Below are 24,830 nucleotides of genomic sequence, written 5' to 3' on the forward strand. Positions count from 1 at the left end.
CACCTTCTGCTACCAGTTGGGGAGGGCCTGAGGCAGCCCACGGGAGCAGCTCAGTTCCGGAGCACCCAGGCCCCACTGCTGAAAACAGCCTGCAGGGTGCCGCAGGCCACAGACAGACCTCTTCTGTCTCCTGCCGGGGAGTCCTAGGTCTCCCTGGTTGGGAGAAGGAGCAGGTGTGGCACACGGAGCCCAGGCCAGGGACAGGGTGCTGGGGGTGCGGTGTGATAGGGCTGAGCATGTTAAAGACGGCAGGCAAACGCCGAGATGAGATGTGTGCTGTGGAAGCCGGCTGGCGGGAGCAGCGTGACTGGGACCCACTTGTCACTGCTGCTTCTCAGCTGCCAAGGGGAGGGGATGGATGTCCCCTGGTGACACGGATACTGCGAGATGAGGACTGCAGAACGCGTGTTCCCTGTGGGCTATTTTCACAGGGTCGAGGTTGAGGGAAAGAGCGCGGGCGCGATGCCAGCAGGCTCACCGCTGCTCCTGTTTCAGCAGGCGCTGGCGCCTGCAGTCACGTGGTGCAGCCTTCTCGGCAGAGCCCGCAGCCATGCTGCCCATCGTCCCCACTCAGGGTCGACAGCGGCAACACAACAGCCGACGGGAACTGGTAGCTACTTCCCAGGAGCAAGTCCGCAACCTCGTGAGCCTGGCCACTGGTCCCTGCTGTTTCACAGACAAAGACACGGAAATAAAGGGAGGTGGAACAACTTGCCCAGGATTTCCCAGCTCATCAGTGGCAAAGCTGGGATCTGAACCCGGCAAGTTGGGATCCAGAATCTGAACTCTCAGGACCTGAGCTGGGTGTTCCGTATAGCCTGGCCTAGGAGGGAAAGGTGCTACTCCAAGGTCGGGGAGCTTTTGAGTGGAAAAGCCACTTTCCAAACCCAGGGTTGTCGGGTTCCCACTGCTCTGCACGTCTCAAGGAGGTAAGACGAACTCCGCTGAAGGAATCGTCATTCTTCAAGAATAAACGTGCAAACATGCCAATAAATGCACTTGTCTGTTTCTGTTCATACATGGCAGACTGAGGCATGAAATCCAACCAGTGTTGTTTTTTAAAAAGATCTACTTATTTATTTGAAAAGTAGAGGGAGGGGAGGAGGGAGAGAAGGAGGAAGGGAGAGAGGAGGAGGCAAAGAGAACGACAGGGCAGGGGGGATTTCCATCCGCTGATCCACTCCCCAAATGGCTGCAACGGCCAGGGCTGGGCCAGGCTGAAGCCAGGAGCCGGGAACTCCACCCTGGTCTCCCACATGGGTGGCAGAGGCCCATCTCCACTGCCTTCTCAGGCGCATTAGCAGGAAGCTGGAGCAGAAGCGGAGTAGCTGGGACTCAAACCAGCACTCCGATTCGGGATGCTGGTGTCAAGTGGTAGCTTAACCTGTTGGGCAACAATGCTGGCCCCAGTACTCTTGGTTTTTTTTTTTTTTTTTTTTTTTTTTTAAATCTTTTGACAGGCAGAGTGGACAGTGAGAGAGAGAGACAGAGAGAAAGGTCTTCCTTTGCCATTGGTTCACCCTCCAATGGCTGCCACGGCCGGCGTGCTGCGACCGGCGCACCGCACTGATCCGATGGCAGGAGCCAGGTACTTATCCTGGTCTCCCATGGGGTGCAGGGCCCAAGTACTTGGACCATCCTCCACTGTACTCCCTGGCCACAGCAGAGAGCTGGCCTGGAAGAGGGGCAACCGGGACAGAATCCGGTGCCCCGACCAGGACTAGAACCCGGTGTGCCGGCGCCGCAAGGCAGAGGATTAGCCTAGTGAGCGGCGGCAACAGCCCACTCTTGTTTTTGACCTCGAGTAGTTTTGATTTCCTTGGCTAAAGTTTTTTGTAAAGTTACTCAACTTTACACAAAGGGGCATTCCTTTAAGAGTCACTTAGGAACTACTTTAACTATTTCATGTTATAAAATGTATTCCCAAGGAAATAAAGGCAGTGGGCTTTTATTAAGATTACATTTCTTGGGGCAGGTGTTGTGGCACTGCTATGACACCCGTATCTCATATCGGAGTGTCAGTTCACGTTCAGATTATTCTATTTATGATCCAGCTTCCTGCTGATGCATGCTGGGAGGCAGAGGATGATGGCTCAAGTGCTTGGGCCCCTGTCGCCAGGTGGAAGACCTGGACAGAGTTCCTGGCTCCTGACTCAGGCCTGGCCCAACCTTGGCTGTTGCAGGTATCTGAGGAATGAACCAGTGATGGGAGATCTTTCCTCCCCTGTAGCTCTGCCTTTCCAGTATACAAAAATAAACATTAAAGTTTATATTTCTCCTATTTAAATGGCCAACAATAGTGGAATAGTTCATCCAAGTGGGATGAAATACACGGTCATGATGAGTTTTGACTGGGAAAAATTCTTAGAATACAACACAAGTGAAAAGGACAGGAAAAATATCTATAGAAAAGAGGTCAAAAAAGGAAATGCACCCGCCTGGAAAAGCAGTCACCTCTGGATGTGGGGTCACATCCTTTCCTTTCCTGTATTATTCCAAAATAAGTTTCACCCACAATACTCACAAATGTCATTTTAGAAGCTGACTTTTTTCCCTGGTTTTCACCTGGGAACTCAACACTTTTTCTCAGCTTGTACTGAGAGGAGGAATGAGGACGCCGAGTTCTGAGACTGGCATCACGGACGTGACCCTAAATGGAAGAGCGCCTCCACCCGGCAGCTCTCAAGAGCCCCAGCGGTGCAGCTGCCAGGAAGGCCTTCCAGGCCCTGCGTTCTCTCCACGTCCCAGCCACTCTAGTCGTGGCGGGAGAAGAGAGCCCTGGGCCTGCCTGGAGTGGCCAGGGTCAGCCTTTCCCTCGGAAACAAGGGAGGCCATTTGTCTCCTTTGCCAGCTCTCCTCCCTACCCACTTATCCACAGCCATCTGTCATGACCTTTTCATGCTTCCACTTCTGACAGCTTCCAGATACAGTGAGTCAAACTTCACTGGAAGCAAACTATCACACCAACTGTCAGAGGCAGAAAACACCGCCTGATTGCTGTCCTACATCAACGCCAGCGTATAAATCCTCTCCTAACAAGACAGCTCCAAATAAACAAAAACACAACTGTAATGTCTACACAACTCTCCGTGGAAACTATTAGTCCAGGGCTGCAGCGTCATCACAGGGAGGCCCCGGCAGTGTGAGCTGACCACAGCATTTCCATAAAAGGAGATCAGCACCGTCTGCCGTCCCTGGCTACTCTGGGCAGCCCCTGTGCTAGACCCTTTCACCAATCAGCCCACTTCCTATTCAGAGGTGGGGTGCAGAGAAGGCAGACGTCCTGGGTCCAAGCACCAAGGTTCCTGCTTCCTAACTTCCTAACTCTGTGACCACGGCACGTTGCTGTAAAATGCAGATGGTGGTAATATTTACCTCAGGGGCTCAGTCTAGGGATCAAGTAAAATAAAGCATGGAGCAGTGCCTGGTATGTGCTCATGGCTAGCACTGCTACTTCTACTGAATCTAGGATTATCAGGAGCCAGGCATTGGGCCCAGGGCTGTGAGTCAGGGCTGGGGAGATCAGCCAGCCACAGGAGGGCAGTGGAAAAAAGGTCCTAGGCCTGGGTATGAGAATTCTCGCTGATACCTGCTCTCCATCCCGGTCTAGGAATCTCAAGACACAGAACAACTGCCCAGCTGGGGAGGCCGATGCTCTCATCCCAGGAATCCTGCTCTTAACCTCCCATCACCAAGTGTCACTGGCATGTCTCCTCCCCACACCCTCTAAGAATTTGTCATCAGGAAGTTGTTTTTAGATATGGAGCGTGAATTATCTGTGCTAAAGACTCCCTATCCTATAAGGTCTGTAGGTCATTAACTTGCAGACCTCAGTTTTGCTGGGCCATTCCCACTAACGTCATCTGGCAAAGTTACCTTTCCCTTGCTGGGGGGGTGGGGGGGGTGGTAGTGCTGAGTTTTCTACTTCGTAAAAGGAGGGTAACAACCGTTCCAGCTCCCAAAAGGTCATGAAGACGAACTGGCCCAAGCACATACAAGCTTAGCTTGTGGTGGCACAGAAAAAGAGACCCATCAATTACTACTCAGGTTATCAGTGAAGATGGGCCTCAGAAGCTGAAACGTCAAGACAGCCAACCACAAGGCTGAGCCGGAGCCCGGGGCCAGCTGTGTCTAGCATGTGTCCAGCCTGCCTGCTGTTTCCTATTGTCCCAGAGGACAAGCCTTGACTCTCAGGGGGCACACCTTCCCCTAAGGCACATTTAAAATATCCCTCCAGGAAGTTATAACAACATGTTGGCAAAAATCAAAGCATTTAATGGTCCATGTTCTTAGTGTGTTTCTCGAGTTATTGTTTATTTGCTTTGATATTATGAGCTTGGTTCAGTCATCAATTTCCTACAACTCTGAATCTAAGACTGCAAAAGCCCCACCGTTGTTAAATCCTGGAGTAGCTTTTTATACAAGCCTACAATCCTCTTGTCTTCAGGCTACCTAGAGCCTCTGAAAGCCCGGAAGAGCCCCCGGGGATTGGCACTGAACAACTCTTTGCCAGAGTGGATTTTGCTGAATATGTACCACCAATCGATAGCATCCACAGGGCGTCAGGGAAGTCTGTGGAACTCGACTGAATTTACGTGCAGGATCAGACACACAGGCTGCTGGGCTTAATGAGACCTCAGAGATCACCTGCTCTGGGGCGCGCATTCTCCTTATGAAGAAATTGCGACTCAGGGCTGGGACACGACCTGTGTGATGTCACCCATTAACAACAGAGCTGCAGTCATAACTCACAGCTCCACGCCACCAGGCCACGCCGAGACAGGGCAGCTCTCCTGCCTCGCCAAGTGATTCTGTGTATACTGCGGGCGGATTCACACGGATCGAACGCAGAACAGGATAAAACACACCGCTTTCACCACTGCGGCAGGTATCCAACACAGATGACAACATTGTTTTGTGGGTGACAACTGAAATGAAATCCTGGAGAACCTTACTTTCTTGAGATCATGTCGGGTGTTGGGCCCTAGGGTCACTGGTTCCACCCAAGGGGTTAACTGTTCGAAACCAGGTGGGAACCACAGCTCAGAGCTGCCAGATCCATCATGTGGCAAGTAAAAGACTTGGTGACAAGTGTGGGTGCAGCTGTCCAGACTGCTACCTTTGGCATACAAACTACCAGGTGGCCCAGACATGCACAGCAGCACTGCGCGCAGGGCTTGGTGCCAGGGCAGAGCTCACTCAACGGGACCCGGACTGCTGACTCCCAGCAATGCCCGTCTCTGGATGAAGGCTAAGTTCGTTCTGTAGAAAAGCAGTTTCAAAGATTCTGTTTTGGGGCAGATCACCAAACTGAACACCTTCTTGGCAAATGGATACTTCAGGTGAGCTTAAGATCCCAGCTCAGCAGTATTGCTGTTCCCTAAGAGAACTCCTAATAGTGTTTGTTGAGCAGGCAAATCCTGACCCCTCTGTTCGGGGCCTACGCTGCTGGAGCCCAGGTGCCACAGGGGGGTGTTGGGCAGGAAGGTGGACATTAGCCACTGTGTAAAAGGGGCTGAAGGGGAAACACAAGGTCACACGGGAAGGAACGTAGCAGCCTTAGAAGCGTGCTTTGGAGGTAGCCTGCTGTTTACACATGCAAGGTCCTGCCTGTGTCTCATTACCTTGATGGGGAGAGGGGATTCAAGAGAATCCTCCTGGGCCACCACCAGGGGGGCTACCTGGTCTGATCGCACTGTGCAGTGACGCCTTGGGAGGAATCTCATGTCTCAGAGTTTGTCGTTCGCTCAGCAGCATCCCAGAAGAAGGGGGGGGGGGGGGAGAAAGCACGGGAAGAAGTGGAGTGCACACCACAGAAGCCTCGGCCTGAGTTCACACTGGGCCTGAGCTCCTTGCGGGGAGGCACACCCGGCCTGTCGGGGGCACCGCTTCCTTGAACTTCACTGGCTTGCTTACCACATGCATCTCATGTCTGAAAGTCTTTTCTTACGGGGTGACAAGAACTCTACTCCAGCCATCTCTGGTAACAGCGGAAGTGATAACACAGAATGCAGAAGGCTGGATGAGAGCCAGGCGTATGGAGCAGGAGGTGAGGCCACCACTTGGAACACCTACATCCTGTATCAGAGTGCTTGGTTCGAGTCCAGGACATTCTGCTTCCAATCCAGCTTCCTGCTGATGTGCTGGGGAGGCAGCAGAGGATGGCTGGAGTGCTCGGGTCCCTGCACCCCCGTGGAAGAACTGCATGGAGTTTCCAGCCCCTGGCCCCTAGTCCACACCTATCTGTTATAGCCATCTGAGGAGTGAACTAGCAGACAGGGAAGAGAGGTCTTTCTCTCTCTCTTTTGCTCTGCCTTTCAAATAAATACAAAGTTGATGGAAAATGTAATCAAAAGAGAAGTTTATTAAAAAGAAAGAGAAAGAAAGAAAGAAAGAAAGAAAGAAAGAAAGAAAGGAAGAGAAAGAAAGAAAGAAAGAAAGAAAGAAAGAAAGAAAGAAAGAAAGAAAGAAAGAGAGAAAGAAAGAAAGAGAGAAAGAACGAGAGAAAGCCGCTAGAGTTGCTGACACTCCTAGCTGGGGTCCCCTCGTCCAGTCACTGCATTAAGCACGAAGTGACGGAATGATTTTTTTTTTTTTTTTTTTTTGACAGGCAGAGTGGACGGTGAGAGAGAGAGACAGAGAGAAAGGTCTTCCTTTGCCGTTGGTTCACCCTCCAATGGCCGCCGCGGCCAGTGTGCTGCGGCCAGCGCACCACGCTGATCCGATGGCAGGAGCCAGGTGCTTATCCTGGTCTCCCATGGGATGCAGGGCCCAAGCACTTGGGTCATCCTCCACTGCACTCCCTGGCCACAGCAGAGAGCTGGCCTGGAAGAGGGTCAGCCCCGACTGGGACTAGAACCCGGTGTGCCGGCGCCGCAAGGCAGAGGATTAGCCTAGTGAGCCACGGCGCCAGCCAACGGAATGATTTTCTTTCGGCAGCACTGGTAGTAGGTATCCGTCCTGCTCTCTCACACAACTGTCAGCATTAAAGTCAGCTCTGAGTTCTGGGTGCATAGTAGGGGCAAAACAACCATTCAGCTCCAGGACTGTCATCCTGGAATTACCGGATGGCCCCGGGCTCCTGGAGTTGAACATGATGCATGTTTCCTTGTGCTCACTTCCCTGCTTTGGAATGGAGAGTGCTACCTCCTCAGAGTTCCATGAGAAAATGAAATCTAAACACGGAAGGAAGACCAACCCCTTCCTCAGAACATGAATTTCCTGCGTATGTGACTACCTGAGCTGTGTTCCACAGCCACCCAGAACTGCGGCCATGGTCAGAATGAGCCTGTGCAGCCACAAAGCCCAGGCCACGGCGGCTTGTTTTCGGTCCCTTGGCCTCACAGCCCCATGCTGTCAACCACGTTCTTGGGTTTGATGTTATATATTAAACAACAACCCTGTGACAAAGTCTTCCTTTGAGCACTGGCTTGTAGTTATTGACCAGGGGGTTAAACAACCACTGCGGTGCGACGGGGGACAAATTAAGCAGGGAAGGCAATGGATGGCAAATGCGCTGCTTCTCATCACATTCAGGCCCAGGGCACACATCTTCAGTCAATCACAGGGTTCCCTTCTGTTACTGCAGACACATCTCTTTTTTTTTATTTTTCAAAGATTTATTTATTTATTCAAAAGGCAGAGTAACAGAGAGAGTGGCAGAGACAGAGAGGTCTTCCATCTGCCAGTTCACTCCCCAAATGGCTGCAGTGGCTGAAGTTGGGCTGGTCCAAAACCAGGAGCCTCTTCTGGGTCTCCCACGTGGGTGCAGGGGACCAAAGACCTGGCCCATCCTCCACTGCTTTCCCAGGCACATCAGCAGGGAGCTGTGTCAGAAGTGGAGCAGTTGGAACTTGAACTGGTGCCCACATGGGATGCCGATGCTACCCGCTACGCCACAGCGCCGGCCCAGCCACAGACACATCTCAAGATGCCATCTCAGCATAACGCTCCGGGCAATCACTACGAACTTGACCGGAGTCGGTTTATGAGATGAAACCTTCCCTAAGATATGTGGCACTGCACTTGACACTGCTGATAAACACCTGCTATGGAAGGTACGTATGGAAGGAACGTAGCAGCCTTAGATGCTATGATCACAAGCATAATGACTGGACTGTTCTATGAAGAGATAACAGAGGTAACCTGGAACCTTCTGGTAGAAGCTATTTATATCCTTTCTCTATCCACCCAACAGAGAATCTGTAGATTCTACAGAGAATTATTACTGAGAAATTATGACACAGGTGGAACGCATGGATATGTTCAGTAACCTGTTCCTTGGGTAAATGGGGAGGGTCTACACTGACACATGACAGGGCACAACAGTCACATTACTTCCCAGCCTAAGACCTTGTTGGGAAAACCAGGCTGACCTGCCCAGGAAGTAAAAACGAGCTTGGACAAAGAGATAAGGATGAGAAAGTCCTCTGGATACTGAGAGGTTGCATTTTCCAAACACCACAATTAAGAAGAGACTCAGAGCCAGCAGGTCTGGGGCGAGGCCAGGAGCTCGGCGACTCTGACATGTGGTCAGGTTGCAAGTCCTCTTTAAGGTGCCATACAAATGAGAGGTGACACTGTGGTGATGTCTTGTCCCTCTTGGCCTTGTTCCTTGCATAGGCTTCTGTGCAGCCTCTGAGCTGGTGCATCGTAATCCAGCTTCTGCCAGCCAGTCAACCCCTACTCATAGCACGTTATGGGTGCCTCTATCAAGGCTGGCATTCATCACCTGACCCTTTTTAGTCTCAGTGTTCCCCCAAAATACTTCTCTGTACTAGCTTTGGTACATTAGGGTAGCACCCCTTCTCTGAAGTCATCAGACACAAAGGATTGGGCATATGGGAGATCAAGCTAATGAAGATAATTTCAACGTGGTGTAAGCTCAAGCTGGGTTACACCTAAAGGACATATGGACTTTTAGGCCCAACCCAGAGGGGAAGGAGACAAGAAGAGAGATTCCAAGAATGTTTACAGAAATAGAGGAGTGGTTAGGCATGCCAGTTTTGTATGGCAAGTTTTCAGTCAGGAAAGCAGGGGTGGCAAACACAGATTTCAATTTGAAAACTAAACTGTTCAGTTGGTAGGGGCTGCTTCTAGCACTGTGTTGGAGAAAGGACTGAGGTTAGGTCTTGGCTCAGAGGGAGGAAGTGCAGCGAGTGATGGGCAATGTTTAAAGAAGAGTGGAGGAGGAAGGTGAACTGTCTGTGCTGTGCTGGTTTCCAGCTCCAGAGCCAGGGCAGGGAGGAGAGAGAGGCGTGGGCACCAGCTCTGAACTAGTCAGCGAGGAGTAACCAGCTCCGTGGTGAAGGTGAGTACTGACTGGGATGTCTGTGGCGGCACGGACTGGGTTTGGCATCTGAGTTTGGGTACCCTACTGAAACTCCTGATGGCTAAGGGGTGGGAAAAGACTGAGTACTTATTAAACAACAGCTACGTGCCAGTATGCACTACACCCAATGTTATCTCAGGAACTTCTCCAAGCTTCAGTTTCCTCAGTCATGAAACAGAACCATAAGGTCCAATGCTCTGTGGAGTGAATGGGGCACTCGGGTGAAAGTTGTTTGTATACCGTAAACTGCCACAGAGCCACAGAGTGTTAGCACAGTGATGCTCTGTACCCAGAGTGTGACACAGCAGGTAGGCTCGGGCCTTGTCCTCAGCCAGGACTGGGTTCTGATCCCAGCTTCATTACTTGCTAGAATTTTCCCTATGTTCCAGTTTCCCCCTAAAAGTCAGAGATAATGTCAGCACTTGCTAATAATACTGCTATGATTTTAGGCGCCAATGCATGTAACAGGAGTAATCAAGAAAGTGCCTGGCGCAAACTGCAGTGGGTTAAGCTGCTGCTTGGAGCGCCCACATCCCACATCAGAGTGCCTGGGACAGAGTACTGGCTGCTCCTGTTCTGATCCAGCTTCCTGCTACTATGCCTGGGAGGAAGAGGGTGATGGCTCAAGGACCTGGGTCCCTGCCACTCATAGGAGAGACCCAGATGGAATTCCTGGCTCCTAGCTGAGGCCTAGTCCAGCCCCATCTGTTGCAAGCACTTGGGGAGTAAGCTAGAGGAGAGAAGAGCTCTCTGTTGGTCTCTCCCTTTCTCTCTGTCACTCTGCCTTTCAAATAAATAAGTAAATACATCTTTAAAAACTACAGTTCTCAAAAGATCAGATCTTTGCCACAGGCTTTGTTAAATAGACTCCAATACAGATTTTCATCACAGACACATCTGGTGGGAAGTCGGTTTAAGCTTGGGTCTTGCAGATCAAAGTTTGAGTCTTTCATCCCCTTCCTTTTTCAGAAATAAATGGCAGATGGCAACGCTGGCGCTGTGGCCCCTACTACCCATCAGAAGTTTGGCATCTGGAGTGGTACCAGAACACTGGGGGATTCTGATCCTCCATAGCATGCCTGCACACATCACTAATTCAGCACGTTCAGGTGGTTTTCTGGACTCGGCAGGGATGCTGGGCAAATGTGGCACACAGACACTCAGCACTTAGAAGAACTTGCCACAGGGGCCACGTGAAACCTCTGCTCTGGCTGACACGGGATGGATGGGCAGAGGAGACCATCCATCAGTGTCAGGAAAGATCTGAAGCACCCGGCTAGCCAGGTGAAATAAAATAAATTATTTACTGATCTGATTCCAGCTGCTCACTTGACTGCTCATAAAGGGTGCGTGCTTGCTGGGCGGTCGACTCTCAGAAGGAAACGACTCCTGGATTGCAGTGTGCAGCTTTGTTGTTGCTAGAATGAAGAGGTGCTGTCATCTGTGTTAAGGAGGGTCGGGGTCTTGAGTTACACACCTGACCCAACTACACAGGGATGGAAAGCAAGCTTATTTATTTATGTACGACACAGTACTTATGGGCCCAGCTTCTATTATTATCACAGCATTCCTTAGGGCTAATTAATGAAGTTTCGGCTTATAATGCTAAAGACAAATTAGACTGGTAATAGAGACAAATGTTCTGACAACACCTGGCTGCTTCCAAAGCACCTCAGAGCTGGGACTCTCCACTAGAGGGAGCTATTTGTGCCATGGAAGCATCCAGAGGTGACTGGGTCCTGGCCTCCAGTGGCTTCACTTCAGAGAACTGCTCTCAGTCCTAGGGAGACAATCCCATCTCAGTCATCATTCTTTTCTACGGAACAAACCTCCATCGTTGGGGCCTGCGCTGTGGCATAGCGGGTTAAGCAGCTGCCTGCAGCACTGGCATCCCATAAGGACACTGGTTCAATTCCCAGCTGCTCTACTTCAGCTCCCTGCAAATGTGCCTGGAAAAGCAGCGGAAGCTTGGGCCCCTGCACCCATGTGGGAGACCCAGAAGAAGCTCCTGGCTCCTGGCTTCTGCCTGACCCAGCCCTGGTAGTTGTGGCCATTTGGGGAGTGAATCAGCAGATGGAAGGCTCTCTCTCTCTGCCTCTCCCTCTCCCTCTCCCTGTCCCTCTCTGTAACTCCACCTTTCAAATAAATAAATAATTCTTTAAAAACAAACAAACCAAACCGCACTGTCACAAGTGAAACTCTGCCAGGAGAGTCGCCACCTAATCTGAGTGATTTGGTTCCTCATCTGCAGGATGATGGACCAGGAGAAGGCGGAGGGCAGAATAATGAACAATGACTAAGCTAATATTAGGATAAACTACCATGTAGAAGATATCTCTGGGAGTGGGCATTCAGTCTAGCAGCGAAGAGGCCTGAAGCACACTTCAGAGAACCTGGTTTGATTCCTGGCCCTGGCTCCTACTTGAGTTTCCCGCTAACATAGATGCTGGGAGGCAGTTGTGAGGTGACGGCTCAAGAACTTGGGTTCCTGCCACCCACACAGGAGACATGGATTGGGTTCCCAGCTCCTGGCTTGGTCCCAGTCATGATGGGCATATGAGGAGTGAGCCAGCAGCCAGTGGGAACTCTATTTCTGCATCTCAAATAAATAAAAAAGAAACAAGTCTCTATAGGTTAGACATTTTCATACAGCATTAAAAGGTTAAAATTATAATTTTCATTTTAATTCCAAAAAACTAAGATTGAAAAGGGAAGGGACTTAGCCAAAGTGACACTGCAGATGGATGCCAAAGCCGGGCTTCAGACCAGTCCTGACTGGCTATGGCTCTGGGGCTCCTCCCATAGGTCCTTTTGTGGACTTTCCCCCTGAATCAACATACATGGGGTCTTGAAAAATTCACAGTAAACGTGTTTTATGGAAAAGCTACGCAAGGATTTAAAAACCATTTCCTCCCAAATATTTACCTTTTAATTGTGCCTCTCATGAACTTTGTGAAGTACTGACATACAAGTCAAAATCTGACCAATGTGAGGGAAGAAGTCCCTGATCTGGGTTGTCAAGCCAAGGCTTTGCTTCTCACAGCGGGCGGCAGCAGGGCTGGATCTGCCGGTTACGCCCACCTGGAACACACAACCTGGGGCCACTGTTTTGACGGAGGTCAGGCTACTTAGCGGGCTTCAGCCGGTCCCCTGCCTCTGGGCAGCAGTACAGACAAGCACAGCAGTGTCTGAGCAGCACTCTTTTTTTTTTCCCCCTCCCAGTTTGAGAACACGAGTGAGAACCAGCTCATGTCCACTGTTCACTCCCCAAGAGCTGCCAAGCCTGAAGCGAGAAGTCAATCCAGGCCTCCCATGTGAGTGGCAGGGACCCAGCTACTTGAGCCATCCCCACTGCCTCCCAGGGTCTGCATTAAGTGAGAAGCTGGAGTCAGGAGCAGAGCAGGAAACTGAACTCAGTACTCTGATAAGGGGCACAGGTGTCTTATGCACTAGGCCAAATGCCCATTCCCTTAGCAGTGTTCTTATTTAGTGGCTTTGAATTGAATTTACAAACAAAGTGCACAAATTGTGAGTTTATTAAATTTTCCACAAACTCTGCATTTCCACGTTATCAGTGCCCAGACCAGGGAAGAGAACCTAGAAGCACCTCCACAGCCAGTGCTGCCCTGTCACCCGGCAGGATAACCAATGTCACTGCTCCTTGCACGGGGTCATTTCTGCGTAATTTGAACAGTATGCCAATAAGATCACGTGGCACATGTTCTTTTTTTTTTGGGGGGGGAGATCTGGCTTTTTTTAGAGTAGTCTTACTACTTTTATTTTTAGCAAAGATACCAGAAGACAAACAACTGTGTGTTTTCAAGAGCTAACATTAAACTAGCAATCTTACCAGTTTAGATATTTATGGCTTTGTGTGAGGAGGGACAGGTGTCTGGAAGGAGGAAAAGTGGATTTTGTCTTCAGTTCAGTCATTGTGTACAGACTCATCTCTGCAGCCTGACAGAACCACCCTCACCCCAGCAGCTAAAGTCTACTGAGTACCTGCTGCACAGCAGGCACTCAAGTATTCTGCGAACGCTACCCTCTGAACGAGAGGCTGTCTGTCCTTTATTTTACAGACGAGGGACCAGGCTCCAAACCACTTGACAATGGAGACACAGCTAGTCAGTGAGCAGAGTGAACCCAGGCATCAGGCTCTTCAGGGTGCTGCTCCCTGAGCAAACTGCCTCCCAACATTCTCACTCATCCACAGCTGACCAGCCACCAGAGCCGTGGGAAGCAGTTTCCATACAGTGTCTCACTTGTTGCCCACAGCAAGTCTAGGAAACTGGCACTACTGATACTGCCATTTAACAGGCTAGAACTGAGGCTTAGAAAGACGAGGAAACGTGCTTACTGCTATGTGACTGTTTACTGCCAGAGCCAGTTTCAGCCGGAGGTGGCTCATTTGCGCCCCTCTTAATCACCAAAGTGCACCGTCAGAACACTGCAGGCTCCTGTCATTCAAGTTGGGCAGGACTATTTGAGATTACACGTTAGCCAGATTCAGGCTAATGCCAACATTTGAAAAGGTTTTATTATGAGAAACATACGTGACATTTGTGAGCCTTAGAGTTAGAATTCAAACTTTTTCCAGGCAAGGGTGGTGTGGCAGAGCCAGCGTCCAGCTCAGCTCCCTGCTGCAGTGAGCCTGATATCCCTCCCTGCTCCTCCACACCGCCCATCACAAGAGGGAGACCAGCTGTCAGGGAGCAGCAGGCGCACTTGAGTCTGGCTCCTGACACCACTGCCTGTGACAACCTGCTGTGGGAGCTGGGCCTGAGACTTGACCTCTCTGCACCCCACTCACTGTCTCTGTTGGGGGGACAGTAAAAATACCCACTTTTTCAGTAGTTCAGCAATACATGGAAAACACTTAGCAATAGTGACTGAAAGGTGGCCAGGATGACAATGATGATGATGATGATGAAGTATTTTTTTTTTTTTGACAGGCAGAGTGGACAGTGAGAGAGAGACAGAGAGAGAAAGGTCTTCCTTTTCTGTTGGTTCACCCTCCAATGGCCGCCGCGACTGGTGCACCGCGCTGATCCGAAGGCAGGAGCCAGGTACTTATCCTGGTCTCCCATGGGGTGCAGGGCCCAAGGACCCGGGCCATCCTCCACTGCACTCCCTGGCCACAGCAGAGAGATGGCCTGGAAGAGGGGCAACCGGGACAGAATCCGGCGCCCCGACTGGGACTAGAACCCGGTGTGCCGGCGCCGCTAGGCGGAGGATTAGCCTGTTGAGCTGCGGCGCCGGCCGATGATAAAGTATTAATATTATGTTGACTACTGTCACACTTGGTACTCCTGTTAGGCTTAGGTCAAAACAGAAATTTGACACTTAATCAGAACAAACTAATTGCAAGTATTAGTGGAAAGCTAGTTCTAGATTATCTGGTGATGATCCAATATAACTTCTGAGAGGACCAGCAGCTTCCCGCAGGCAGTGAGTTCACCAAGTAAGGCAAGGTGGGTGGCAGTGCTACACAGCAGGCCCAGGGACGGCACGCGAGGGGGAGGCGGGGCTCGGAGCGAACAGGGTTATGGAACTTCACAGAAGTCAATCACTTTGAAAAGAGTCTCTAGTTAGTTCTATTTCTAATCTTCTGCTTCATAAAAAAGAAGATAAGACAGAGCACTCAGGTGGGAAAAAGGCTGTACTTTAAATTTCACTGCTCAAACATTTTCTCAGAAAGCAGATGACCTTACAGTCAGCCACTCAGGTCACACAAAAGGCGCATGCGCCCCTTTCCCTAGTTCTACACAGACCACTGACCTCACGGGCCTGGTTCACTGTCTGCTCACACACTTACCTAACTGCACGTCGGTGGTGAATCGCAGTCTGTGGATCATGCTGACTTTGAAGGACTTGTAATGGTGACTGCTAAGCATATCCTGTACTGTGGCTATGTCAATTTGCGAATCCTCCTCAAAAACTCCGTCTGCCCTTGAACCTGGGGAGGAAAAAAGGAGTTTACCACATAAAGATACATGAGGCTTGGCAAATGGTGTCTGCTTAAAATGCTTTGGGATAAATTAAAATAATATGGGCTATTTAATTTGGAGAAGAGAAGAAAGGGCTGAGCGATGACTCAATAATGCTGTTCCAGTAAACAGGGAATGGTAACATATTAATCATTCAACAATTAATTCTACAAACACTGGCTGTTCCAGGGCAGGCCCATGGCTGGCAGTAGGGGTACAAGGATAGAAAAATTCCTGCCTCCTCTCAGCAAGAGCTCGGTCTTGTTCTTTTCCTAAATGTGATTTTCCTGGTTACAAAATAATACTGAAGAATTCCTGTCCTTTCCAGGATTTCCCCAAGCCGGCTGCCTAACAGCACTCCCGCCCCGCACCCCACAGCCTCCAGGTTCAGGCGGGGGCTGGCTACTGGGATAGTCTCCTCACTAGTCTTCTGGCCCCCAGACCACCCCACAATCCAGCTGCCACAGACTTCCCGATTTTTCTATCATTTATTCATTCACCAAATGTTCGACGAGAGCCTTGCACACGCTAAGTGTTCTGATAGGTGACACTGGGGACAAAGAAGACTCCTGCTCGAAGGTCTCACCTGGCTGCTCCAGGCTCCTGAACCAAGCCCAGTGTCCTGCAGCCCAGTGGTCAGTGCAGCCCTAACCTGGCTGGAGCGTCACTTTCTGAGCCCGCTGTCTCTCAGCTCTCCCTGAAGTCCTCAGGCTGCAGCATGCCCAAGGTTCTGTTCTTCTGAGCGTTTGCTCACCTGGCTCCCTTGGCCTAAGGCCCACCCACCATCACCTTAGAACTGTCAAAATTCATCCCCCCCACCCCGAGTTCAGAGAATGGAAAACTTGAGATTTGCATATCAAACTGGAAAATTTTGTTAATTACCTGGTAGCCTGACAACTACACACTTTCCTTTCCTACACTCATTGCTTATAGAGCAAGGTTCTTCTTTTTTTTTTTTTTTTAAAGATTTATTTATTTCTGTGAAAGTCAGAGTTACATAGAGAGGAGGAGGAGGGAGGGAAGGAGAGAGATCTATCTTCCATCAGCTGGTTCACTCCCCAGATGGCCGCAACAGCTGGGGAGGGACAGGCTGAAGACAGGAGCCAAGAGCTTCTTCTGGGTGTCTCAAGTAGGTGGCAGGGGCCCAAGCACTAGGGCCATCTCCTGCTGCTTTCCCAGTCACACCAGCAGGGGGATGGATCGGAAGTTGAGCAGCTGAACATAAACCGGTGTCCACATAGCTTGCTGATATTGCAGGCAGAGGCTTAATTCACTGCGCCATTAACACTGGACCTAAATGTTTTCACACTGAACTCATTTATTAGGGGCTGCATGTTCTGCTTCTGAGCACTACAGTAACTCCCAGCTCGGATCGCTCTGTATAGTACCCACAAAACACTTCTGCGTCGGGATGTGGGGAGGCCTCCAACAGAGTCCCATCATAGAGAGTCCTGCATGTGCTGTCCTCTCTGCCCAGGCCACCCTTCTGCCCACCTCCTGCTCTCCTGGTCTCCTGATTCCTGCCAAAGTGCTTAGCTCAAGCGACACTCCAAGGAGACTTCCCGCAGCCCCCAAATCTAGTCCTGCTCTTTCTGGCACGGCACCCTGTGTTTTCCTTTAGAACACTTACCACAGGCAGTAATCATCTGCCTGCCACTCTACATGCACAGTGATGGCTTTACTCACTGCTGTAGCCGAGACCCTGCCAGTGCTACTACCTAAGCAGAGGATGAAGCCAGAGCCAGCAGCTGGCATTGTGGCATAGAAGGTTAAGTCTCCACCATCAGAGCTGGCATCCCATGTGGGCACTGGTTTGAATCCTGGTTGCCCCTCTTCCAATTCAGCTGTGCTAGGATATAGCACCGTGGTGTTAGTCTAATGTGCCTGGGAAAGGAGAGGAAGATGGCCCAAGTCCTTGGGCTCTTGCACCCACGTGGAAGACCTGGAAGAAGCTCCTGGTTCCTGGCTTTGGCCTGGCCTACCCCTGGTCATTGCAGCCATTTGGGGAGTGAACCAGTAGAAGGAAGCTTTCATTCTCTCTGTATCTCTGCCTTTTAAATCAATCAATCAATCTTTTTTGTTTTTCACTTTTAAAATTTTTTATAGAAAGCTTATATTTAATAAACATAAATTTCATTAAGTATAACTTGGATTATAGTGATTTTTCCCCCCATAACTGCCCTCCTATCCCACCTCCTACTCCCTCTCCCATCCCATTCAAGATTCACTTTCAATTATCTTTATATTCAGAAGATCAACTCTATACTAAGTAAATATTTTTAACAGTTTGTACCCACACAGACACTCAAAGTATAAAGTACTGTTTGAAGACTAGTTACAGATGGGGAGTCCTACATGGGGAGCAAGTACACAGTGACTCCTGTTGTTGATTTAACAATTGACACTCTTTATTTATGACGTCAGTGATCACCAGAGGCTCTTGTCATGAGCTGCCATGGCTATGGAAGCCTCTTGAGTCCACAAACTCTGACATTATTTAGACAGAGCCATAATCAAAGTAGAAGTTCTCTCCTCCCTTCAGAGAAAGGTACTTCCTTCTTTGATGGCCCCTTCTTTCCACTGGAATCTCTCGCAGAGGTCTTTCATTTAGGTCATTTTTTGCCACAGTGTCATGACTTTCCATGCCTGAAATGCTCTCATGGGCTTTTTAACCAGATCCGAATGCCTTAAGGACTGATTCTGAGGCCAGAGTGCTGTTTAGGGTGTTTGTCATTCTATGAGTGTGCTGTAAACACCTAAGAATAATTCTGTGTTAAGTAAAGAGTTCAACCAATTGTATTAAGTAGAAAAAGAAAATACTAAAAAGAATAAAATAGTAAGCTGTTCCTCGACAGGACAAGGGATGATCAAGTCATTGCTTCTCATGGTGTCAGTTTCAGTTCTAAAAGTTTCCTTTTAGGTGCTCAGATAATTGTCACAGATCAGGGAGAACTTATGATATTTGCCCTTTGGGACTGGCTTAGTATACTCAGCATGATGTTTTCCAGATTCCTCCATTTTGCTGTAAATGACCACAGAAAATGACTGAAGCGAGAGCCCAGTGAAAATTTACCAGGTGAATACAGGTGCTATGTCTACAGGAAGGACAGCACTGCAGAGGCCGAGGACTCTAACACCATGGTGCTATATCCTAGCACAGCTGCCCTGTCTGTGGGGGCCGCTGGGTAACCTTGGGTACAACACCTATGCCTCTGGTCAGAGATGCTGTGGTCACAATCACCACCTTCTCCAGGTGATGTCCACATCTGGAACTGAGGCACTGGCTAGGACTTTTAATCATTCACTTTCTCCAATCTACAACTTTACTGAAATGTAACTGCCTAGATGTATTTATTTCTATTTTAGAATTCCTAATACATGAGAATTATGGAGAATTTCTGTAAAATATGTAACGTCCTTTAACATTTTAAAAGTCATTTGAAATTATCTTTTCTGAGAAAATGCCACTATTAGATACGACTTAGCTCTGAGCTCAAGAACTTCTGTTTTCTTTACTAATTAGTGTTTTCTAAATATTGCAGGTATTTGATTTGCAAAGAGGTTACAGCTTATTATGCTAAAATGCCAATTACTAAAAAAAACACACTTAAGATTTTTACATTTTACGATGTTGGATTAAAACCAATTTAAAAATTACTATAACGTGACATATAATTTTTTACTGAGCAATTTCAATGCCAGCTGCTAATAAAGCATCTTAGCTGTAAATGATAATTCAGATGCTTTTAGATAAAGTGGTGCATAAATATGGCTAGAAATTGATTTAGCTTCTTATAGAAGCTACTGAAGAATGACATATTTTGTTTAATACACCAGCTAATGTAGTCCTAAAAGCTCAAACAAGTGCCAGTTTTCACTCCTAAATTTGATGTGGGAGATTAATGAAAACTTTATATTTTGCTGAAATGTTAATAACGGGCAGATGAGATGATAGGATTTTAGTAGAGGTCTTAAAGCTATGGAATAACCAGCAAGGCTTGTCAATTTCCTTATATTAATTTTGTTCAAGACTTATATAGCTGGAGCTAGCTCAACACACTAATGCTTCCTGCACTGACCTTCTACTCTCTGACAGTGTAAATTCATATCCCATTTGACGATTTAAGGCCCCTGATACTTGGGTGAGTTCTGAGCCTTGCCCTGGCTGACAAGGGCCATGTTTGCTTTTATGATCAGAAGGGCAACAGCAGCGGAGAGAGTTGGGAAGGAACAGTGCTGAAGTCACCTCCAAACCTGCTGCTCACTGCAAAGCAGGTTATCTACGGAATGGGAACTTCTGGTCTCAGAACCCTGGTGCCAATTCTCAAACAGGCCAAGGAGTGCCATTGTGTGGCGGGGGCAGGTCTGTGTATCCATGTGACTTGCAACCTGCAGTGTGCTGGCTGTGGGTGGGGGGACATTAGTGAGGACAAGGCAGGGTTCCTGATCTTCAGGATCTTACAGACTAGCTAGAGAGCCCAAGGGATGCAGTACAAGGCAGGGAGAGGTGCAGGCTAAGATTCTACCTAAAGACAAAGAGAGAAGAGCAAAGTATTACACCAAAAGCATTGTGCTGGACCAGAAAGATTCAGTGGATCTGCATGTATCCCTTTATTGCGTTTACCCTTCTGGAAGGGGTGACCCCAACCACACATGAAAGATGCTGGCACTGAACCTTTGGCATATTAAAATGATGACTGTACTCTGAACTCCACATTAGAAAACCCATTTCTCTAGTAAAGAGAAGACATTTTTATCCACTCAAAGTGAAAATTAGAACCAGAACATCTTAAAAATAAACATACAAAAAAAAAAAAAAAACCTTCCTCAAATTGTTAATTTAATTGAAATATAACCCTTTGGTATTTTGTTAAATTAGCAATTAAAAAGGTCACAAGCAATCAAATGAAACAAAAGCCACACTGTGTTCATCTACACTAATGTTGAACTGAGTCTCTTCATGAATGACAAGATAAATTGTAATGGTGCCTTCAAAGACTTCACAATGTATTTTGTCAAAGTCGGGAGCACTAATGTCTCTATGTGCCATGGATTACCATAATGTATCGTGTCAAAACGCTCCAGCTGCAATAACTCAAAGATGTATTGTGATAGATCAAATTTTGGGGTGAGGCTTAACAGTGACTTCAGTGCCAGAGCTCAAATGGCCTGACGACGGCACTTTGGAAGAGAGTGAGGAGAGAGTGCATTCACAGCGTGGGAAGATGTGGGGACAAAAACATCTCGGAGAGGAAGCAGCTCAGCCTCTACAGGAAGAAATCAGGCAGGAGGAAGGGGCGACGCCGCCTTGCAGCTGTCTCAGGAGAAGAACGGCCAAATGAGGCCAGGGCAGGGCAACGCAAAGGGGAGCGTACGGAGGTGAGGCAGGAAGCCTGCGGCCAAGGAAGACAGGTGGCGCTGTGCAATGACCGAGGGCTGGGACTTAACGTTACAAAGAACACAGAATAGAGTCGAGAAATGTCAACTCGGATCCCAATCCTGAGATTAATGGTCAAGACTGGGTCAAAACTTTGCAAGACCCCAGTGTTAGTCAAGGCAGAGGGGCAGGCACTGTGGCACTCATATGGGTGCTGGTTCGAGTCCCGGTTGCTCCACTTCTGATCTAGCATCTTAGATATGGCCTGGGAGGCCAGCTCTCTGCTATGGCCAGGGAGTGCAGTGGAGGATGGCCCAGGTGCTTGGGCCCTGCACCCCATGGGAGACCAGGAAAAGCACCTGGATCCTGGCTCCTGCCATCAGATCAGCGCGGTGCGCCGGCTGCAGCGGCGGCCATTGGAGGGTGATCCAACGGCAAAGGAAGACCTTTCTCTTTCTGTCTCTCTCTCACTGTCCACTCTGCCTGTCAAAAAAAAAAAAAAAAAAAAAAAAAAAAAAAAAAAAAAAAAAGATATGGCCTGGGAAAGCAGTGGAAGATGGCCCAAGACCTTGGGTCTCTGCACCTGCATGGGAGACCTGGAGGAAACTCCTGGCTTGGGATCAGCACAGCTCTGGCCACTACAGCTATTTGGGAAGTGAACCAGTGAGTGGAAGACCTCTCTCTGCCTCTGCCTCTTTGTAACTCTGCCTCCCAAATAAATAAATAAATAAATCTTTAAAAAAACAAAAAAGTAAAGGCAGAGTGGGACAGGCCTGTCGGAGTCTGGGGCCCAAGTTCCTTCTGCTGCTCCCTTTCCTTCCCAGTGATACTGAAGGCTGTTTTTGGCCCGCCGACCTCACCACACTCCTGTGAGAAGTGCCAAGGAAAGGGACTGCTGAGCTGCGAACTGCCAACACGCCATCAGTGGTTCTCATCTCACAGCGCAGTCCGCACTCACAGCGGTGGGAGGGCATCCCCAAGCGGTTCTGTAACTTTCAGCCATTTTCATAACAGACACTGTCGTTTTCTCTGCAGTTACAGAGGTGGGCATTCAGGGGGGCAGTGGAGATGTCTTCCATCTGCTGGTTCACTTTCCAGATGGCCACAATGGCCTGGCCTGGCCTGGGCCAGGCCTAAGTGAGGAGACAGGAATTCCACATGGGTCTCCCACACTTGGGCCATCTTCCGCTGCTTTCCCAGATGCTCTGGCAGGGAGCTGCATCAAACCAGTGCTCACACAGGATGACAGGGTTGTACGCAGAGTTTTAACCCACTGAGCCACACACCGGCCCCAAGATAGTGTCTTTTTCATGCTTACCTTCTTACAAGTGCACAAAGGAATGAAGAGTTTATTGATATGGTTTTTTTTTTTTTTTTTGACAGGCAGAGTGGACAGTGAGAGAGAGAGACAGAGAGAAAGGTCTTCCTTTGCCGTTGGTTCACCCTCCAATGGCCGCCGCTGCAGCCGGCGCACCGCGCTGATCCGATGGCAGGAGTCAGGATCCAGGTGCTTTTCCTGGTCTCCCATGGGGTGCAGGGCCCAAGCACCTGGGCCATCCTCCACTGCACTCCCTGGCCATAGCAGAGAGCTGGCCTGGAAGAGGGGCAACCGGGACAGAATCCGGCACCCCGACCGGGACTAGAACCCGGTGTGCCGGCGCCGCAAGGTGGAGGATTAGCCTATTGAGCCACGGCGCCGGCCTGATATGGTTCTGAGGTCAGAGTGTGTAACTAATGTTTAAGAAATGATTACTTGAGTTTTGGTATGGTAATAACAGTTCTTATCAACAATCATCTAAACATCAAAAGAAGTTATTGAAATACTTCTCCCTTTTCCAACAACATATCTGTATTAGATCACTTTTTTTTTTTAATATCCTTTAACCAAAACAACCGCACTGCCAAGGGACTGAATGCAGAAGCAAATGTGAAAATCCAGGGGCCCTGAATGGGGCAGGCAAAGGCGGCGGGGACACCCAGAGCAGGACCCAGCACACTATCAAACCCTGCCTGCCACACAAGGCACCGGCTGCACGGAGAGGAAACGAAGCTACTTCTGCGTGTTTGAGCTCCAAGGCCTACTGCTACTTCCCACAGAGCCACGCCTGCCCTGGCTAAGCTGGATCTTTGCTCAGGTCTCACCACCTGGCCACAGCGCCCCTTCTAGTCTCTAACATTTATGTGCTTCAAGGTTTAGTCCAAACGTAATCTTCCCTGATCCTCTTCCTGAGCCCTGCAGCCCTGTGGTGAAGGTCTCCTGGTAAGTCTCTTACGAGGTGAATGCTGCACGCCCTGTGGACTCGGAGCCCCCAAGGGCGGCGAGATTCCATCCGACAGAGCCCATGTCACACAGATGTCTAATAAATGCTGCAGGGGGGACGAACGTTTGATGTGACACAGATTCATCACCACGGTCCCTGAGGTTTGCATACAGTCTCTTGTATTTGTCTCGACTACCAGAACCTCATACACCATTCCTGGTCTTCCATGTGGACTCCCTAACAGTGTTGGGAGGGGGAACCCTGTCTCAATGGCTGTAATAGCAGATAACATTTTTTGAGGGCTTATTATATGAGCCACTGTGCTTAGCACTTTAAATACATGATCTCACTGAATTTTCCCAATGCCCTCTTCATCTTGTTATCCAGGTGGGAAACACGATGTCATCCTGTGGCTATCATCACAGAAAGTAGAAGCTGGAGATGGGAGATGAACCAGCTCTAACACCAAAACTGTGCCCTTAACCAGCACACAAACCATTTTGGGTATGCAGGCACAACGCCATGGGCCCCCGTGGAATCTAAGAAGAATGCCAGCATGCCTGGCCTCGCCAGAACAAAGCAATCAGGGATTCCAACCGAACTCTCTGCACTCCTCCGGTCAGACTCAAAGCTGGGCGCGTGAGTTGCGGGGAAAAACTCCTCTTAGCTCTCTGCATCCATCACATTTTTTTTTCCAGAGGCCTTTCAAGTCCCCAAAGTCCCATAAGCTCAAAGCTTCTCTTCTATTAAACACTTCCCTTCAGCTACTCGTCATTTTTGCTGGTCTCTAAAACACAATCAATAGGTGATATACTGTAACACCATGCGCATCCACACTCGGCCCTCTGCAGTAATCTCTTCAAAGCCATCAGGATCACAGGGTAGGATGCAGCCTTCACTCAGATCTGCCACGCTACAACCAGGAGCGGATCCTTGCTGTCAGTGCACTACAGTTACATTCTTGAAGTCAGAGCCAGGCGGGCCGCAGGACTCTACCTGGAGACTGCAGACTCTCCTCAATAAATCGAGGCCATCTTGTTGTACGAGGTGATCACAAAGAAGCTGCTTCCGGTTTGCAGACCTTCCTAAACGAGCAGATTGCGGAAGGGGACCCGCAAGGCCCGGCGTGCTAGAGCCCACCCATCCCTCAGTCTCTTCTCCCTGCACTCTCACCCCTGTTCATTTCCTTCCACTCCACTCATTCATTCCTTTTTAAAAAATTTTTATTTTTTATTTGACAGATGAGTTAGACAGTGAGAGAGAGAGACAGAGAGAAAGGTCTTCCTTTCCTGGTTCACTCCTCAGATGGCTGCAACGGCCAGAGCTATGCTGATCCAAAGCCAGGAGCCAGGTGCTTCTCCTGGTCTCCCATGTGGGTGCAGGAGCCCAAGCACTTGGGCCATCCTCCACTGCCTTCCTGGGCCACAGCAGAGAGCTGGACTGGAAGAGGAACAACCGGGACCTGGCACCCATATGGGATACCAGCACCGCAGGCGGAGGATTAACTAAGTGAGCCACAGCACCGGCCCCTCCACTCATTCATTCCTAACCACACCAGATGTCTTGTCTCAAGGCCTTCAGATGAGCAGCGGCTCGGCCTGGAACCTTCTTCTCTTATTTATTATCTGACTCCTTCCTCTTTCTTCTTTGAGGAAGCCTTCTCCTACTTTTCTAACCAGCTCTGGTCCCCGAGAACCCACTCTTTTCCACCCTCCATGGTGCTGGTAACACAACCATGGGTTCCATAACACGGGGGCTGGATCTCTCCCCCTGCCAAGCAGCAGCTCAGGGGCTGCCCCACAGGAGGGCTCTGTCACTGTTTGGGGATGAATGAACAGAGCCCAAAGGGAATCTATCACCCACCAGAGGACAGA

At 49.4% G+C, this 24,830-nt stretch overlaps 1 protein-coding gene across 15 annotated transcripts in view; it reads right to left on the reverse strand.

Moving 5' to 3' along the window:
- MAPKAP1 (MAPK associated protein 1) overlaps positions 1-24,830 on the reverse strand; it is a 259,582-nt gene that overhangs the window by 32,491 nt on the left and 202,261 nt on the right. For all 15 annotated transcript variants that reach the window (XR_016212148.1, XR_016212147.1, XM_089302685.1 and 12 more), the window contains one exon: positions 15,147-15,287. Coding sequence is in view for 13 of the 15 variants with exons in the window: in XM_089302685.1 (XP_089158811.1) it covers positions 15,147-15,287 (141 nt within the window). In the remaining 2 variants the exon portion in view is untranslated. The remainder of the gene's footprint in view (positions 1-15,146; positions 15,288-24,830) is intronic.

Source organism: Oryctolagus cuniculus, chromosome 1 (assembly GCF_051225735.1).
Source record: "Oryctolagus cuniculus isolate XC-2025 breed Fujian yellow rabbit chromosome 1, ASM5122573v1, whole genome shotgun sequence".
NCBI classification, from domain to species: Eukaryota; Metazoa; Chordata; class Mammalia; order Lagomorpha; family Leporidae; genus Oryctolagus; species Oryctolagus cuniculus.